Raw genomic sequence first — 15,754 nt, forward strand, 5'->3', positions numbered from 1 at the left:
CTTCAGGCACTGAAAAGAGGAAGCTGTGGGCAGATTCTCTGGCAAGATTAAATTCATATTTTTATACCACAGACTGCCACTGTTCTGCCTAGTTCTAGTGATCCTAATTATTCTCCCCTTCCTTTCATTACTTGTGAGGAGAAGTCACACTGTTTATCTGAGGTTAGCTTATTATGTATGAGGAAACTCAAAATACCTGAGTTTAGAACATAAAGTCTGTGTAGGGAGTACCTGCTTCTCTCCAGAGGTCAAACTCAGAGCACACAAACATAGAAGCTTGAAGTCCAGCAATACCATCTTCACATTCAAGCAAAACTAAGTAAATAAATTTTTCTCTCTCCTTTTTCTCAAAACTGCTTCTGGGAGAGAACACATCTTAAAAAATCATGTCAAAAAGAGGTAACAATTTGTTTATAAAATTCAGTGATTCTAAAGGTTTATTTAAATAATATCATGATGAGTGAAATATTAACAAATAGTAATTAATATTCATTAATATATAACCAGAAAAAAAAAGGCATTACTCATGACAAAAGATTTAAAAAAAAAAAAACCACTTCAAGAATTAGTAAATTCTTGCATTGCTGTGAAGAGCAAACAGATCAGGCAGCACATATTTTACCCTGGTGCCCACTCTGAAGGCATTTTGAAAACTTTCTGAGTATACCTGAGAGCAACAACCACAGAGACAATATTTTATCCTTGGTGCCATCCTCTACCAGTGAAAGGCACCATTCTCTCAGTTTAACTATACAAGATTAGACAGCAGAGAAATATGGATAATTTATGTAACTATAAAATTTTAGGGACTATTTCCTCTTATATTTTGAAAACCTTTTGGTTTTTAATAATTTTTACTAATTAATTCTTACAAGGCCACTAAAACTCCCTTTTAGTAGTCATTTTGTTATTTAGCTTCACTACTCTAGTATAGGATGTTAAAATATCAAATTTTGTGATATACATTCATTACTTTTTTTTTAATTCTTAGAAAACAAAAAAATTACACACACAATCTCTTTTTTCTATTGTTCTTGCATTAAAAAAACTAGAAGTGGCTTTTATTTACTGCATCTATTCTAGACTTTATTACATTTATGTATCGTTAAAATAATTTAGTTTGGAGAAACATGGATAAATACTGCTCTGTACCAAATACCACTTACATTAACAGGTGGGAAATATGGTGAAAAATTCCATGGTGTTATTCTAGTCCACTGAAAAAGAACCTTTTTTCTCGAACACTCTCTAAACCAGCAGGAAAAAGGTAAGGGGTTTTAACTGGTAAAACAAAGTAAAGTCCAGATTTTATAAAGCAGTTGTTGAGTAAGTTACTAGGAAGTACTTTGATATGAAAACCTATTGTTTTATAACATGAATCAATGAACACGTTATGTTACTAACGTTTCTTTCATATCAAAATGACTTCAAGCTCTTAAGCAAATAATATTTATATTCTTTCAGCTAAAAAATCTTACCAGAAATGTGTTTGTTATCACATTTCTATAAATCATGTCAGAAAGCTGTTTGTTATCACATTTCTATAAGGCAATATTACGTACACTGAAGAAAAAAGTTTAGCCCAACACATTAGCACTAATATTTATGGAGAAGGAGAAATACAGAAGAGGCTTGAACTTCATAATGTAGGGCCATTAATTAGCATCAAATGAAAGAAAAGCAATAAAGCAATTTTGTCACCAATTACTGACAATTTGCCTAAGTACAACCATTAATTTTGGATAATATAAACCCATAAAATTAAGGGACCGAAACTATTTGAATCAATATCTCTTGCTAATCTCTTCCCACTAATTTGAATACTTCCAGGAGTATCAAAATGTTTGAAACTTTTAAACGCTGTAAGGAAAATGGAAGAACATATGGTTATGATTTCCTATCTAAAAGTTGCTGGCCTTTACTTTGGGGCTATTCTCCTTTTCTTTTGTGGCTGAAAATAAGGAAAACTAGGACAATTAATATTGTGACTCTTTGGAATTAACACAGTCAACACATTTGTTTTTTTACCGTTTGCCTTCTCTTTTAGGGAGTTTTCATAAAAGGGAGCCTGTTTCATAAAAGGAAGCCAGAAGTATCAATGTTTAATAGTCTGATTAAGGAATCTCCACTATGTACTGACATTATTAGCAATAAAGCGACACAACATTAACATCAAGGGAGTATGAACGATATCCTTGCGCTGGGGTATGTTCTCTGGCCTCAAAAAGAAAAGGCAAAACCTTCAGAAAAGCTCTATCGCCCACCCCCACCCCATCGCTGCTGCCCGGCGGAATTCCCAGCAGGCAGCATCCCGCAGCGAGGGCCACTGGTGGAGAGCGCTGGCCCTGCAGATGTGGCCACAGCAGCCAGATGTGGCCTCACGTCCTGCCTGTGCCTCCCTGGCACAAGGAAGGTCACCCCGAGCACAGGGCATTGCATTGCTGAAGCCTCCCTCCCCAGCAGCCTAAAGCCAGGTGATTTGTCCTCAAGACAAAGTTCTGCAGAACTCTCCCGAGGCTGGGCATGATCTTTATTACCGAATGTACTTTCTGGACTCCCCTTTCCCTCAGCGCTTGGCCGCGTCTGCTCTCCTTTTGATACACATCGATAGGAATTTGGGAAAGGAATTACACGCGGAACACCTCCGCGTCTCCCAAAAAGACCCACCGAGGAAACTCGCAGTTTAATCAGCATCCGTATCAATTCATAAACCTCGGGTGCTAGAGTACAAATAAACACTCTGAAGGGGTTTAGCTGCAAGGAGATAAGATCTCTCCCTGGGGAGACGGCTGGAAACTGCTCCATTGCCTTTGTGCAGACTACTGGAATGTGCTTGCTTTTCATTTCGGTCTTTGTGTCTGGCACTCAGGCCTCACAGGCAGTGTCTTAAGCCATGCAGGGTCAGGGCAAACAGAGAACTGCATTCATGGACAGATCAAGTTTATGTGAGAATCTGCTCCTCCTGTGCCCTCAATTTCCATTTGAATTGTTAATAAAATCTCAGCCTGAAAGCACATGATCCCATCAGTGGGGAAGTCATGCAGAGAATCCTCTAGCTCAGAAAAACAAAATTTCTTTATCTTTTTCATCCTCCTCCTACATTCGTGGGAATTATGCCATGTAACCCCCCTCCTAAAGTAACCCCCCTGCCCCAGCACCACACCTGATTGCCAGCCCACAGCTTGCACTAAAAAGCAGTGGGGGAAAGAAGAGGAGAGAAAGAAGGGAAAAACATAAACAAGCAATGCTCAGCAAAATCACCACTACAATAATTGCACCTTCGTAGCAATTTAAAAACTCCCAGACACCTTCAGGCAAAAGGAAACGCAAATATTTCAATTTTTGAGTTAATTTCCAGCAGCTGATAACACCAGCTGCAAGACTTTCCCACAGCTTTATGACACTGCATGAACTACAGGGCCACAGAGATAATAAAAGGTCACACATAAAGGAAAGAACAGAGCCATACCCCAATTAACTTGGTCTCCCCATGCAAAAATTGTACAGGAACCAGAGCCGATATTTGCTGCAGGCACCAGACATGCATCTCCTAACCTTGCCACGGTCTAACTGGGCCTCCTGTTTCTTCTGCCTTTGCTCCTTGCAAACTGGTTTATTATTGAATGCCTTTCAGAGGGATGGGCTGATGAACGAAAACATGAATTTCCTGCTTGCCCTTTAAGGTGGGTTAAAGGGGGTGCTAGTAATCAATTACAGAACAAAAAGCAAGAGAGACACTAAAGATTTTACAAACTAGATGTCATAAAGTTTACATGCTGTTTTCTAACAAAAACACTCCCTTTACTCTTCCTCAAAACTGTTTTTCTTTCTTTTGAAGGTACAAAATATAAGAGAGTATTAAAGTAAAATCTGTGTGAAATGCAATGACACAGAGATTGATGCAGTTTTCACTTGTTCTTTAAAGAAGCACATCAGCCCCAGAAAAACAATAACTGCACTAAATATACAATGGAATTTAAAATCTTGTGGTTCTGTGTTTTGCATGCTCCCAACCCTGGCCTCCTCCTCACAGTCATTTAGGAAGATATTTCTGTTTGCAGTAATCACTGGAATAGGGAAAGTTTTAAGCCTGAAGCTGAGTGTCTGGGACCAATCCTGCTCATCATTTCATTCATCGAGGCTTCCTTTTCTACCTGACCACCAAAAAACTTGATCCTTGCAGTAAGCACAAACACCTGGAAAAGCAGGTTAGATCTTTGCCTACCTCTAAAGAGTGCCTGTCTGAATCATTACTGCACATTATTAATCAAAGAATATAATTACTGTGACAGTATCTCACACTTAAAAGCTGTTTTAAAAATAATACAGGTATTTCAATGTTCTGTAGGCCTGGGAGTCTCCTGGTTTGGACTGAATGGGATCACAAAACCAAAATCCACTGTCTGTAATGTTCCTATCAATAAAGGATATATCACAGCAGGTGAGGATGGACATTGCTATCACACGATGAAACTCATTTTGTTCTAGTCTAGATTTTGCACATTTTTATTTAGGGCTGGTGGAATTAGGAAATACAGCCAATGGATAGAGCCCTTAAATCTGTTCACCAGGTGCCTGCAAATAGGTCACGAGTGTTAGTAATTACTTCATTAGCCACAAGTCCTTGAGCAGTGTATGCAAACATATTTGACCCTGTGACACAATTTTTAACTGACCGATAGGAACAATCGCTATTCGTGATTCACAATGCCTGTCTGGTCACTTAGAGCACAGAACTGTGCTCTTTTCCTGGCTGGAGAGAAAAGAGAGCCTTTTCCGTGTGTTAATTCTCCATGAATGCTTGCAACTGCCTAAGGAATCTGTTAAAATGCTTTGTTCAAATGGGACTTTCTAGCAAATACTTGTTGCAGGTTGGTTTTCTCCCCACACAGGCTGGTGGCCAGTGGGTGTGGCTGTGAATCCCTGGAGAGCTGCAGAGGGAACCCAGGATGAGCTTCCTTACACCATCCCATGCATACTCACAGAGTACTCCAAATGCCATGTGGAATTTACAATTTCAACACCCTGTCTACCCATGTGACAGGATATTTACAGTCCTTCTTGCCCAGATGACCTCTTCCTTTTCTACCTGAGAGAACTTCCCTTCTGTTTTCTTTTTTTGTACAGTCACCCTTTCCTCATTCAAACACTTCCTTAAAACTCCTTTCTCTTGGATAGTTTGTTGATGCTCACTCATATTTTATGGATACAGTGAAAGTTTCCATATAACACCACTAAATGCAAAAACTAAAAGCAACTGCAGAGTGGAAGAATGTCCTTTCATTAAATCCACACCAAAACTGCAATTCAGTGTGGGTGCAGGGAGGAGGAGAACATCCTAGCAGGAAGTTACATAAAAATTATGCATCATATATGCACAATTCAGAGCTAAAATCTGTTGACTTTATCCAATTTGAAATAACAAATTTGACTGTTCTAATAGGCTTTTGTCATAAAATAAAGCTAAGAGGAAAGGTGAAGAAACAAAAATGTCAGGAAATTAACCTCATTTTATAAAAAGAAGGCAGGTCTACTAAAATGCAGGCTCCACAAAAGAATGTATTAAAATTCTCACTTATTTTCTCCCATGAGATTAAGGTATCCATCATGCATGGGGAATAATGAACAATGTTATATTTTTCACAATAAAATTCAGCAAATTAACTCACACCTTGCAAGTTCTCACTAAATGTCTTCACTAAAGCAACAGCTTTCTCCAATATCTTCCTATTTCCTACATTACCTTACATATACATACTCTAGGTACAGTATGTATTCCCTACATGACAGCCTGTGAACTTAAAAAGGTCCAAATACTGAGAAGGATGGGTTCATTTTTTTTTTTTTTTAATGTAAGAAAACACTCTAAATGTTTATATGAATAATGTACTAGAATTAAATTATTAGGGTAAATAGATTTATTTTTACAAGAGTTTGAGATCAGTATCTAAGCAATTCACTTTGTTACTTCATGAATCATTAAACTGTTTTCTATAAAATAGTGAGATTTAGAATGAGTAAACCCCAATAAAACATCAACAAAACAAAACTTATCCACTCATTTTAAATAATGTCCTTGTAATATTCCGATAACGTTCTCTAAAACTAACTTTGAATGCTATTTTGTCAGCTAATAAACTGATAAACAAAACACATCCCTTCTTAAGGAGCTGAATGTAACCAAAGCACACAGCCAACAGACTTTGTCTTTCAACAAAATCTAAAGCACTAAAATATACACAGAAACAACAATGCTACCTAACTCCTCTTTTCTTAAAACACTTTTGTTCCTGTCTTGAGTGTACACAGAAGCAAATTAGACTTTACATCAAGTGGGTGTGAATTTCCATGAGTTTTAGAAAGCTGGTAATTTGCCATCAGCAAAGCCCCAGCCACCTCCAGTGGCTCAGGTCACCCCAATCTCTGCCACTGTGGCCCTTTGTGAACTTGTCCTTCTATGGTTTTGCTGCCTGTGCCAGACCCTGAACTGCACAGGGAACGTACAGGGTGCAGCCAAGGATGGGCATTCCAAACACCATTGACATAAATTTGAACACGTCTTTTGAAATGAGATTACACACTTAGTTAAATCCCACTTTCACCTTCCCTCTATTGAGGCTGTATCCTTGAATAAAAAAAACCACACAGCTAAGCAAGTTGTTTCTTTTTTTTTTTTTAACTATATAAAGTATTTCTTATTGGAGAAATAGCATCTAAATTTATTTTAGTTCTGTCACTAAAAACAAGCTAACGTTTGCATTTAAAATGGTGTTAATGAAAACGAACGTTTGAAAATACCTATCAAAATTTACATTTATGCCATTTGAAGCAGATGTTGGCGGGGTTCTTTGCCTATAAATATTTCACTTTACTTTCTGTAAAATATGGTGGGAAATGATGCACTTTTTAGTCTCCCACAAACAAGAGAACATGTACACGAACGTTCACCAGCAAATATAACAGATTTTTTTTTTTCTAATGTGTTTTAAGTATGTTTAAAACCCAGGGTATTATTTTATTAATTTTAGAAAATATCTAGAAGACTGCTTGTGTTAAAAACTGTTAAAAACCAATACCAATCTGTGGGGAAGCCAGTCACCATCCTAGCTTGCACATTTTCTTCTGTGAACTCAAGCACTGTGAGCCAGCCTGAAGTTGCAGAGGTATAAACTGAGAAAAGCCAACAAAACAAAGTGAGTAAGCAAAACACCAGTGTTACTTCTCCCTGTTCTTCATGTCAGCTGCAGGACTGCACAGGGTGGGAGAGCAGACAAGTTCATGAGCACCACTGCATCTAAAAGATAGATGCAGAATTTATGAAGAATATGCATAAATTGAGTCTCTCTACTCCCCCATGGCCAAAATTCAGTATCTTTATTTCCGTGGCAATGTCCAGTATTTCTAATGAAACTGGAAGCTTCAGCTGATATGACTTAGGTCTGGTTTAAACAAGTGACCTTTGAGGAATAGATGCAGCAAACAGTTTGATTGCTTTTTCATTCTGTTGTCTTTGCCCCTCCTCTGCTGGGGATGGTGAGGCCCTGTACCTGTAATGTGTCACTTGTGTTTGCCCTGCCAACAGTGTCCTGGAGCTCTGCTGTCATTTCCCTGATTTGTCTTCATCCATCCAGCATGGATGGCAGAGGCAACCAAGACAGAGGCACCTGTGGCTTTTGGCATCTGTGCTGACAGGGTGCTAGGTACCCCAGGCACACCTTGATTGTGCTTTCACAATTCTCCAACTCAGCTCAGTGTAGCAGGCCATGAACTTGCTCCTTTTTCATAAACTGTTCCATTTTAGAACAATTAAAGAAGCTCAATGCATTGTCTCTTTCAAGTCACGCGCTCCTCTATGTTTCCAATAACATGGCAGCATATTTTCTTATAGATTTAGAGAAAGAATGTGCCAAAAGAAACCCAGAAATCTAGGTTTAGTTCAGAGATATAGTAAGTACTTATTTAAATTCATTACATACCTATTTATCTATGAAGACCTGGAGCTTTTTGAAGACCAAAGAGGTTGGAATGTTTAACTTTGAAAGATACACATTTGGCACATGGAGAATTCCTACTGTCATAGGTCCTGTGTGATTTTTAACTTCCATGCTGACTAAGCGAGATTAAAAATTCTGCCACAGTGTAAGAAAACATCCTTAGCAGTTGAATATTCCCCCCTCTTTAAAACTCTTCTCAAGCACAAGGCAGTTCTGCATTTTCTGCAATTCATTACATGAAATAATTTCAAACGGGTATTAAATTTCCTCAAATTTATCAGCCCAAATCAATACACATTTATAGTGAACAGTGGAAGGCCTGCAATATGAGAAGGATGAACAGCAACACTGACTGCTAAGTATGAAAGAGAAGCATGAGGCAATTGAGTCATTATCGCCTGTCACAGGTGATATAGCAAGAGGTGAGGAGATTACTGAGAAATGGAGTCTTGCAACACTTCATGGTCCTCAGAAATTTAGGTGATTATGGTGGGTGCTCAACTCATTGGGGGTGATGTGCTCCAGCAAAATGTTAGAGAATTCTGGTTGTCCCATCTAGAGGAATACTAAAACCCAGTGCAGGAAAGAGCAAAGCCTGGAAGTGTACTTTAGGTGATTCCCTCTGGATGCTGCTCTGTGGCCAGTTTGTCTCCAGATCTGCTCCGTGTCAGCAGCAGCGTAGCAGCCACTACCAACTGAAGGGATTTGTTCCCACTGCCCTGGTGCAGGTCCTCTGGAGGTGACAAAATCCCTCCAAGCTACAGGGGTGCTAATCAGTATGGCTAAACACATGATCCTGGGAAGCTTTATAGCACAGGGTTTGTTAAGGTTACTGAGAGGGATCAGCTTTGTTGTTCATCTTTGGGGACATCTTCAGGAATCTCTTCTCATAAAATATCTTAAGGAATTTCTGTGGTAGCATAAATTCTATAAACCTGTGATTAAGGCAATTGTGATTGAAGTTAGCACATCTAATCAAAATTGTACACAAAAGGTACAGCAGGAGATAAGACTGTATAGCAGGAGACAAGATTAGGTGATAAATCACCTCTTATTGCACAATTTTAAAAAGAAATTGAAGAAAAGAGAAAAATATTCAGTAAAATGGTCCAGTTAGGTACAAGTTTGAGCGGACAGGAGTGATACCCCAAGAAATGGTTGCATCCAAAATGTATAAGCCAAAAGGTGTATAAATAGTTAAAGTAAATAAATGGGACCAAAAGTACATACAATTTTAAAATTAAATCAGAAAAGCATGGGTTTAATTCCAAAGGGAACAGTGTGTGCCAGAGTATTGAGTTATACATTGCTGTATTGAAGAGTAGGTCAAGATCTTATCAACTCTATTATGAGGAATGTCAATAAAAGGCTGTTCTATGATAAAATGTTTAATTAAAAATGAACATTGTGCAACAGATGAACTCTTTGTATTATACAGAAAAAGGAGTCAAATGGATTGTGTCTCCAAGTTACAAATTGCAGTGAATAATTTTCCTCCATCAAACATTCTTATCACTACAAAATCTTGTATTAAATAATGGTTTTACTTATACTATGATTTTTTACAAATTAATGTAGGACTATACCTACAGGAAACTTCAAATACTTGAGCATCTGGAACAACTGTGAGGAGAAGAACACTAGGGTCTTATTGGTACCCTTTCAGGTGACTAAGTGGTTTGTTTTGGCAAGTTAATTAACAAAGCAAAATATTAATATTGATCCAGTGAGTTGATCCAAAAGGAACAGGAACAAGCAAGGCTCAATATTTTGGTTCATTACTTACATAATACTCAACATGACTGCCCTAAACATCTCTCACAGTTCTGTACAGAAGGTGACAAACAATGACACCAAGAAGAGCACAGGAAACTAAATGCAGCAACACCCATGGTAGACAGACATCATGATTCTTCCCTGGTGAAAATACTTAACCCCCATCCCCTCTGCAATGTTAACCATCTTAGACACTGGCCAGGGCCAGGATACTTCTCTATGAGAGTAAAGGCAAAGGAATTCAAGATGAAAAATATGTTTGTTACACAGTTTTAAAGGAATGATGCAAAATGCATCAAATCAGGGCATAAAATGGTAAATTAGGACCATAGGATAAGGCACAAAATGGCTTAGCACCTTCATGGCCTTCCTTCCCAGCAAAACTTTGTGTAACAAAGCATAACAGAATATTCACTGGACACTTGGCCAGAAGATATGGAAGAGAACATTTTTAACATCTCTACCACTCAGCTTCAAATCCCCAACAGAGCATACAGATGTATATGGACACATACACTGCATAAACTTTATAAAACTCAGCCCAAACTGGAAGAGATTTCTAATAAAAAAATTGTAAAATTCCTAAAACAAGATACACCAATAGAACAAAACTTCCAATAGGAGCTGTTGAACCTGAGATACTGAGACAGATAAATCAGACAAAAGATAAGAACACACCCAGCATTTCATATCTATCCCTTTTTCAGAAGAAATTAATAATTGCATTTAAAAAAATCTCAGAGTCAGAAATAGCTTTGGTGTAGCATCTATGTTTTTGACAATCAGAATTTAGCCTCATATGTCAGACAACAATTTTAATGTTCTCTTATGCTTGCACTATACAATAAGTGGAATATATTAGAGCAAAGAGCTCCACTGATCAGCTGATAGAAAAAAAAAATTATGTAGAAAATAAGAATTCTGGTGCCCTTTTGTCAAAGGATTTGTAAGTCATAAATGACCTGTGGGCATCAAATGCTCCAGCTGTGGGAGTGTGAAAGAGTCTATTACTACAGCAAGGATAATACTGAAGTACATAATTTCAACTGTGGAAAACGATAAACTAATCAAATCCAAACTGTTAATAGAGGGAAAAACCACCATAAGCTCATGAAAGAATTTCCAGACATAGAAACTGATGAAATTAAAGAGCTATTAAGTGATCGAGTCTTCCTCTCAGAATTAAGGCTTGTTTCCTGCAGTTCTTGCATAATAATACCTTACCTATAGGATTGCCACCCTACCCCTTGGTAAATTGTTCTGAAGGCCTTTATCTCTTCATCAGATACTATTTCCTGAGATTCAGTCTATAATTACCATTATAATATGGTCATATTTAAGGACAGAAAAATATAGGTATAGAAAATGTTTACTTTGAGCATATGACATCACAAATCAAGAAAAAATAAACGTCAGTAAGAGAGAATTATTACCTAAGAAGCAGATTTGGTAGCAATATTATAAACTAAGTCCTCAGAGGAGGTCTAGTTAGGGGCAGGAATAGAACAAATCTTTCACCAGGAGCCAGTAGAGATTCCCAGGGTCATGGCCTAGATGAAATTAAGAGAAAAACTCCTGCTGATTTCAATGGGGCCAGGATATGGTCCCCATATTTTATCCATAGTATATCATCACAAGTGTAAACTACAAATGAAGCATCATGAGGTGAGGTGCCTATAATTCCTAGTGTTTTCATCCACTGTAATAGCCAAGACCTCTCCCTGAACTCCAACAGAAGCAAATTAGTTCCACATGTCAGATACTGACCATAATATTTTCCCTTACACTTGGTACACAATGAGGAGATGCAGTACAGCACAGAGCAATTAATACATTTCTTTTTGTGAAATAATGCACAACAGAGTAACTCAGAAAAGATGTTGCTCACTTGAAGACTACTAGCTCACAAAGAGTATGAGTAGGAAAGGCAATCAATGGAAAATAAGATAAATTAAGCCTTCCCCTTACTCTCCAACACCTTCCTAGTGTCAGAACTCAAAACGTCCCTCAGACATTTTTAGAAGTTCCAGGCCCAAGTCAGAAGCATTTGAGACTCTAGCAGGGAGCTTAAAACAGCTGTAATTTTAGGTTTAAACCATAGAATGATTTACCAACTTTGCAAGAAGAACAAGAAGTCAAAAATGTTTAAATATTATAGTATAAGTAGTTACAAAGTAGAGGGAAAAATTGTTTAGTGCTGTACAGGGGGGTTTTAATACTTGTGCAGGGGGGTTTTAGTTTTATAAATGGGGGTCAGAAGTTTTAAGATGGAAGGATCTGGGCCTGTCCTGTCCTCCCTCTTTCTTCTTCCTTACCTCCATGTTCTTAGTGATGTTAACACTCACAGATTAGTTTAAAGTAGAAAAATACCATTTAATATAAGTAATAAGTATTAGACAAAAACTATAAACATTTAACACGTAATTTACCATATAAAAGATAACACCAGCCCTGGGCAGGGGGAGAAAAGAACAGGAGACAAAAGATGTCAGAGGTGTATTTGCCTCTGCCTGGCCTGCTGAGCAAACTGCAGCAGCCTAAAAAAATAATCTTTTAAATAATACAATAAACAACCATAAGACCAAACAACTACTAAGCCTTTCTTTAGAAGCATGAATTAAAAGAGAATTTTTTTCACCACACGAAGCCACCCCGCAACCTAGGGTGGTCTTCGGCACCTAGTTGTTGCTTTACTTGCTTTGTTTCAACCCTTCTTTCCTTGCAGGTCTCCTGGTGCTTCTCATTTCCAACATCAGCTCTGAATCTGGGATTACAGTCTATCACAATCCAAACTGAACCAATTTTTACAGTTTCCTGAGAGAGAAATCTAACATATAGGATAGGACTGCTAAGCATAGGCAACTCATGCATTTTGCATACCCTACAGAATCCTGCCAAGGGCTCAGCTGCCATTCCAGATGGCTGTGGGTCTATTGCGTGTTTTGTGTCATATTTACCAGTCCCATGTTTAAGTAACAAACTCTCACCTCAATATGTCTTTTACCACCAGTGAGAAAACAGTAAAAGAGAACCAAGGCCTTTAGGCAGTACCTATTCATTGCACTGACTTTGACCAGAGATCATGTCTAATAATAATAATAATATGCAAACCTTTCTCAAATCACTCTCCTGAAACCATTCTGTTAGAAAATCATCTTGCTAACTAAAATATGCTCTTTCTGATTACATGTGCACAGGGACTACAGAGTGTGCCTATAGTCACAGGTAACAGTCACAACAGCCCAAGAATGCTTTGGAACAAAACTGTGACACAAATGAAAGCTCATGGAACACTGTGGCCCATTACAACACCTGGACTCATTAATTAATTACTCTGTTGGGTAAATACCAACACAGAGGAAGCCACCAAAACCAATGACAAGTCAAGATGAAGCCAGACTTGGAATACCTGACTGACTTCACTTATATTAAACAGAAAAGTGACTAGGAAGAACTTCATCATGCCTTGTGGAAAAGAGTGAAACCTACCTCATCCTGAGAAGCCTCTCTCCTCTGCCAGTCCTACTCAGTGCTGAACGTGGCATCACTCAGAGTGGAGCATCACAGCACACAGAAGCTGACATCTATTGAAATTGTTTATTTCCAGTCCTGTAAAATAAAACCAAATCACAGCTCTTTCAGAGAAAAAGACTCTATAGAAACACTGCACTGTATAATTCCAATATTATTTTAATTCAAGTCAGCCTTGTTAAGTTCAATGTTTCACAAAGAAGAAAAAAGAATTAGAAAAACAACAAAAACAAATGGAGAAACAAACAAAAAACCTTCCCCCTCCTCAAGCTGGCAAATTCAGCTTGACTTCTAGAGTTCAAGCCATGTTTGTATGGATTTTATTTACAAATATAATAAAGTGCCTTTCTTTGAAAAACTGATTTTCACCATTTAGAAATAGACCACACACCCCTCGGATTGGTGTCATCTGCAAAACCTGCTGAGGCGCACTCCATCCCTTTGTCTTTACCATTAATAACATTAAATAACACAGGTCTCAGCGTGTTTGTCATCTCTGGGTATTTGCTTACATGGATACAAGACCAAACCACAAGAGACCCATGATTCAAACCATCACACACGGACACACTGAAGATGTGATCCCAACATGACATGCTCCTAATTAGTTTTCTTTATTAGGATACACAGGTATCTCCAGACGCAAACCCATGCACAAGTAAAATTATTTGGTTTAAATTACTTTTTGCATAACATTTCTAGACTTTGAAATACATATTTTAATGCCATCAGGCAGCGGTATTGTTTTTGCTATGTGGCTTAAGGACTAAATGGAAATTTCAGTCCCTCAAGTGGTCGCCATTCAATATAAAACTTGTAGCACAGTAGGACATTTTCCTTCATTACCACTTTGCATAACCTGATGTCCCTATTCACATTCACAGTGAAAGTCACTCTTAATAAAAAGCATAGTATAACCTGAAACATGTACTTCTGCCCTAAAATAAATCAGATCTTTTGGGGGAAAAGCAGTTATGAAGAATACTTGATACAAATTCATCTGCGTCAAGGAACTTTGGTCAAATCCACTGTGAATATGCTGAAATGAGGTCCCACCAGCATTCTCTACTTCACAGCTGTGCAAACTTGGCATTTAATATATAAATTATGAACATGGATCAAAGTCCATAGAATAAGGAGCTACAAGTTATGTTCAAAATTATAAAGTGTAAGTCTTTCATAAGGGCAAAACACCTCACTGAAATCAGTATCTTGTGGGATGTCAGAAGAAGAGCTACAAGGGGAATCAAAATTTTTGTTCCTAAAGCAAAACAAAACCAAATTTTCAGAGAGACAACTGAGCTCATGGGAGGAGAAAAAACACTAAAACAAAATTTTATGATACCAAGACATTAAATGCTAAATGCTATTACAGTTCTTCCTTCGGACAGGGAATGAGAAGAACCCCTTATTTAAGGTAAGCGTAGTAGGAACAAACTGCTATGAAATATCTCTGGCCTGCTGCCTTCCTTCTATCTATGCCTACTAAAATAGGCATTCCATCATCTACTTTGCTTTCAACATAAATTTTTCCTTATCTAGATTTACAAAAGGCAGATACTATGACAGCATGGTGGTATGAACAAAGGGGACAAAGAGTATTCTGTTTGATTTTAAGGCACAGTTAGACTTCTGTCCAGTAAAAATTTAAGAATATATATTAAAAAAGTCTATAAAGTTTTAAAGATTCTACAGTGCAAAGGTCAAATTTAGCAGACTCAAATCATGAAAACAGCATTTTGCCTGAATTAATAGTTTTTCACCTTTTGTTTTTGTAAACTGAAACTTCAACTCCTTTCTCTTCTTTATTTTTAAAACAAATTTCTTTCACTGACCAAGACATAGATGGCTAAAGTACTACTCTTGATTTTCAAAGAATCTGGAGGTAATTTGAAAAGATGCAGGTAATTTTGATAATTTTTAGAATGAAAGTCACAAATGGAATTCTGAATTTTCCAAACATTAAAAAAAAATTTCAAGAGTGACAGTTTGCCCTGAGAAACATCACTTCTCTCACACCATTAAGTCAGAAAAAGAAGTGCTGGGATTCATTGTTAAAGGTGTCTGACAAATGGAAAAAATAGCAAAAAAATTATAGATTACTATAATTAATATATAATACATATAACATAACTTTTAGATTATATACTTTATTTTACACCTATGTCAGTCAAAGGAAACAAAAAACATTGACTTCGGGACTGTGCCCGATGGGACTTTTTTTTTTTCTTCTCACAAAGGACTTAGAACTAATGTACCTAATTGGAGTAGTATATTAACTATCTAAATATATATATTATCTTTTTAGGCTTTGTATTTACTATGTTATACTTGATGGTTTATTGTTATCTTTACTATGGTTTAAAATTTAGAACAACAGGAAAGAAATAAATGTTTTTTTGATGAACACAAATTAAGTGGGAGATCCACAAAAATTTAAAAACAGCTGGAAA

The 15,754-nt window shown here is 37.3% G+C and overlaps 1 protein-coding gene across 40 annotated transcripts in view; it reads right to left on the bottom strand.

Moving 5' to 3' along the window:
* LOC115492903 (uncharacterized) overlaps window positions 1-15,754 on the bottom strand; it is a 531,227-nt gene that overhangs the window by 373,361 nt on the left and 142,112 nt on the right. For all 40 annotated transcript variants that reach the window (XM_072923306.1, XM_072923297.1, XM_072923299.1 and 37 more), the window contains one exon: window positions 13,260-13,379. In XM_072923306.1, coding sequence (XP_072779407.1) covers window positions 13,260-13,315 — 56 coding nt within the window. In that variant the 5' untranslated portion in view covers window positions 13,316-13,379. The remainder of the gene's footprint in view (window positions 1-13,259; window positions 13,380-15,754) is intronic.

The sequence above is a fragment of the Taeniopygia guttata genome, chromosome 1 (assembly GCF_048771995.1).
Source record: "Taeniopygia guttata chromosome 1, bTaeGut7.mat, whole genome shotgun sequence".
Lineage (NCBI taxonomy): Eukaryota > Metazoa > Chordata > Aves > Passeriformes > Estrildidae > Taeniopygia > Taeniopygia guttata.